Source organism: Trachymyrmex septentrionalis, unplaced genomic scaffold (genome assembly GCF_001594115.1).
Source record: "Trachymyrmex septentrionalis isolate Tsep2-gDNA-1 unplaced genomic scaffold, Tsep1.0 scaffold6, whole genome shotgun sequence".
In the NCBI taxonomy this organism is placed as follows: Eukaryota; Metazoa; Arthropoda; class Insecta; order Hymenoptera; family Formicidae; genus Trachymyrmex; species Trachymyrmex septentrionalis.
In genome coordinates, this window is record NW_017305778.1 from 2,338,635 (window position 1) to 2,342,467 (window position 3,833).

The 3,833-nt window shown below is 26.3% G+C and overlaps 1 protein-coding gene across 1 annotated transcript in view; it reads right to left on the reverse strand.

Annotated features, from left to right (window-relative positions):
• The window catches only part of LOC108752210, a 23,768-nt gene that overhangs the window by 1,932 nt on the left and 18,003 nt on the right, over window positions 1-3,833 (reverse strand). The window contains 1 exon segment of the mRNA XM_018492887.1: window positions 823-857. Coding sequence (XP_018348389.1) covers window positions 823-857 — 35 coding nt within the window.

The window sequence follows — 3,833 nt, forward strand, 5'->3', positions numbered from 1 at the left end:
TGTGTGTGTGTGTGTGTGTGTGTCTTAAGTAAGATAAAACATCACGGAAACTGATATTCGCATTTAGAATATGTATACATTATTTTAATGCATAAATAGATTAAAGTGTATTGCATTCATTACTTAAAAACTGAAATGTTGAAGCATAAGTAATGTTCAAAAATAAGAAGAAATTAAATTTAGAATGATTAATTAATTTATCTGAAATTCGTATGTTGTACGATATTTACATATTACATCTTCGTGTAATTGTGATATATATATATATATATATATATATATATATATATATATAGTTTTATCTCACTTAAGACATAAAGATAATAAAATTCCGAGCATCAAAATGATGCTCAAATGTCTTTTTCATAAGATTCTTACACCCAAGGATATGTTTCTACTTAGTTTTGTTCTAATTCTTGTTCAAGTATTTATCATAAATCAACATTTTCACTATCTCACCTTAACAATTTAGAATTGATCAACTCGACGAGTGTCATGATTAATACAAAAGATCGAAACATATTTCTCGAATTTTGTAGCAATTAGAACTACAAATAAAGTATCAAGAACATTTTAGATGCGTTGTAACTCGAATCTTCTTCAAATCAGTTCACAGTCGGCATAACAGTATACAAAACCAAAGTCAATCGTTAGCATTCCCAATGCTGTTTACGAGTTTATGTACGTGATTGTGTTTAGGAATGGATGAAAAGGACAATTGAACAAATAGAGCGTTTTGAAAACGATCTTGGTTCTTTTCAGTAAGTAATCCCTAATGAACTTTTGAAAAATCGTGTTTCTCATTTAAGGATATTTCTCACTTTTGCGTTATCGCGACTCGATGTATTTAAATAAATCTGAAAAAGATGTTAATTTTAAAATTATGTACTGTTTGTCTTAATAGGTTTACAAATGATAAATGTAGTAACAAATAACTGAAATAATGAAAGCGATTGAGAGTCAGCGCTTTAAACAATATGCTAACATTTATCTAAAAACAATATATAATTTGTTTTATTGTATGTAATTACATAATTAAATATTTCGGTTCATTTTTTAGCTATTATCAGCATTTAATTTTATAGATTTATCGATATTTTATATTCTCATTTTCATAAGAGGGACAAATAAAAATTTATTATTAAAAATCGCATAAAAATATAGTTCTTAATCGATAAAAACGAATATTTTTTAATTTAAATGTCAAAAATTTCAAAAGAAATTGTAGAATTTGATTTTTAAAAAATGCTTCCTAAAATATGAAATATTATGATAATCTGAAAATTATTTTTATATTACCAGAAGTTAGCTCGACAACCACTTTCACATTAGGTTTTATTTTCCACTTGAATGCTGCCACTTGACAGTGCGATATTGATAATTATCTCATATATAATCCGCAAATGATGTATGTATAATTTAGGAAATAATATCATAATTGTCCATAGCAAATTGCCAGTATCCTTTATGGGTAACATTGATATATTTTAACTCGACGTGATAATGAACAGGATCGGAGCCCCCTAATATTAGCACACTAGCGGCCGAAGAATCCAAGAAATTTCTATGCATATTATATATATTTTTTAATAAAAAAAACATAATATTATTAATATGGAAAGATGAATTATATAATATATATTGAAAAACAAATTATTTAAACTAAAAAAGTATTTTTAAACACGCTTGTTCGAATGATATTAACAACTTGCTGTAATAAGTGGAGTTATACAATGTCAGATCATTATCCATCGTAAATGAAGAAGTTCTGCACATATTACAGTAAGTGCAAAAAGTATTCATACAAAGAAATTTTTTATAAAAAAAGTCTTATTTAGACTAAATAAGCATTAATTAATAATTTTATACAATGAATACATTCTATCCTAATAAAAAAACAAGCCTCGCATATATTCCTGATTTTAGAAGCTAAATTTCTCGACTGTACGAATACTTTTTGAGTATTTAAACAATACAATTTGTAATTTTTACTTTTTTTCAGATGACATATTTTTTATAATTATACACATTTTTCTAGTATATATTGTATAATTTTAAAAAACATACAGTCTATATATTTTATTCTTTATGAATAAATTGTTAATTATCCAGCAAGGAATAATTTTCGAATATTTGATTTAAAATATTAAGACTAGCAACCTACAAAAAATTTATATCTTTAAAAAAATTTTTTTAGATTGAGACTAATATTATGTACAAATTCAATACATCATTCTTTAAACGCATCGCTATAAACATTAAAATAATTTAATAGAAATTTACTAGTTAGTATGTATCAAGTATACGACATAAACTAAACCAATATCGTCATGTATGCAATATACTGTGTGCAATATTGTCGTGTGTGTAATATACTGTGTGCAAATGAAACTAAACAATCGTTTTGTAGGCAAATGGAGCCTTTCCATCAAATAACGTTATATATTTTAGATTCAAACTTTTCCGTTCTCATATTTCACTTAAAATGTAAAGAAAAATAAATTGCAAGCCTTAAAGGAATATGAAACATTTTTTAATCTGTCCATATTACTCTAACACACAAAGTATGTTACAATTTTGTTTTAATTATAGTTGAAGTATTTATTGCGATTCAATCGTTACACATGCTCTTCAGTGCAATTCCGAATTAATCAGCACGATGAATGCAGTAACTGCAAGGAACAATCGAAATATGTTTCCCAAACTTTCTGACGATTAAATCTAAGAAGATTTCAGAGATGTTAGAACTCCTTTACAAATCAATTCACAATCAGGACATACAACAAAGGAGAATAAAGTCAATCATTAGCGTTCCCAATGTCATGTTTGCAAGAGTAAAAAGACGAAACAAGCGAAACATTCCAAAAGTGACCTCAGTACTCTTCGTAAACCAAATCTCTAATAAACTTTTTAAAAGATGCGGTTCGCATTTGTTCATACTCATATTTCGCATATACATATGATTCAATGTATTTGAATAAATTTGATTAATAAAAAAAATACGAAGATGAATCAAAATAAAACTGAAAATTTTTTTTATTATTTAATAGATAAAAATAAAAATCTAAAAAAAAACAAATTATTTTTCTACATAATTCCCTGCACATTGATATATTTTTTCCAGCGGATAGACAGTTTAGCGATCCCCTACTCATAAAAAAGTAATAGGTTGTGTCTGCAGCTAATTGTGCATGAATTCTTCTACACTGGTATTATCCAAGAATCCTCTCCATTCTTTTAGTGGCTCAAACATGATATTCGCATTGAGATAAATCTTTCCATACAATTATTATTTGTTTGTATTACTGAAAGAAGAATTGGGAGGACAATACGATTCGTGAACGATATCAGTGAAGAGGAATTCTTGCACAATTAGCTGCAAACACAACCTATTATTTTTTATAAAACGGGATCACCAAACTGCCTATCCGTTGGCAAAAGTATATTAATGTAGCAAAGTATTATATAGAAAAATAATTTATTTCCTTTATATTTTTATTCTCGTAAATAATAAGAAAAAAATTCTCGTTTATATTTAATTCACTCAAGTATTAATCTTTAAAGTATGCATCTTTTGTTCTGATAGAATCAGCTTACAAAAAATAATGATACAGAAACCTGTGTTATTTAAACTAAAAAAGTTTTTTCAAACACGCTTTTCGAATAATATTAACATACTTGCTATAATAAGTAGAGTTATCCAGTGTCAAATCATTACCCATCGTAAATGAGGAAGTTCTGCATACATTTTTTATAAAAAATTTCTCTGTACGAATACTTTTTGCACTTACTGTATATATATATATATATATATATATACAGTAAGTGCAAAA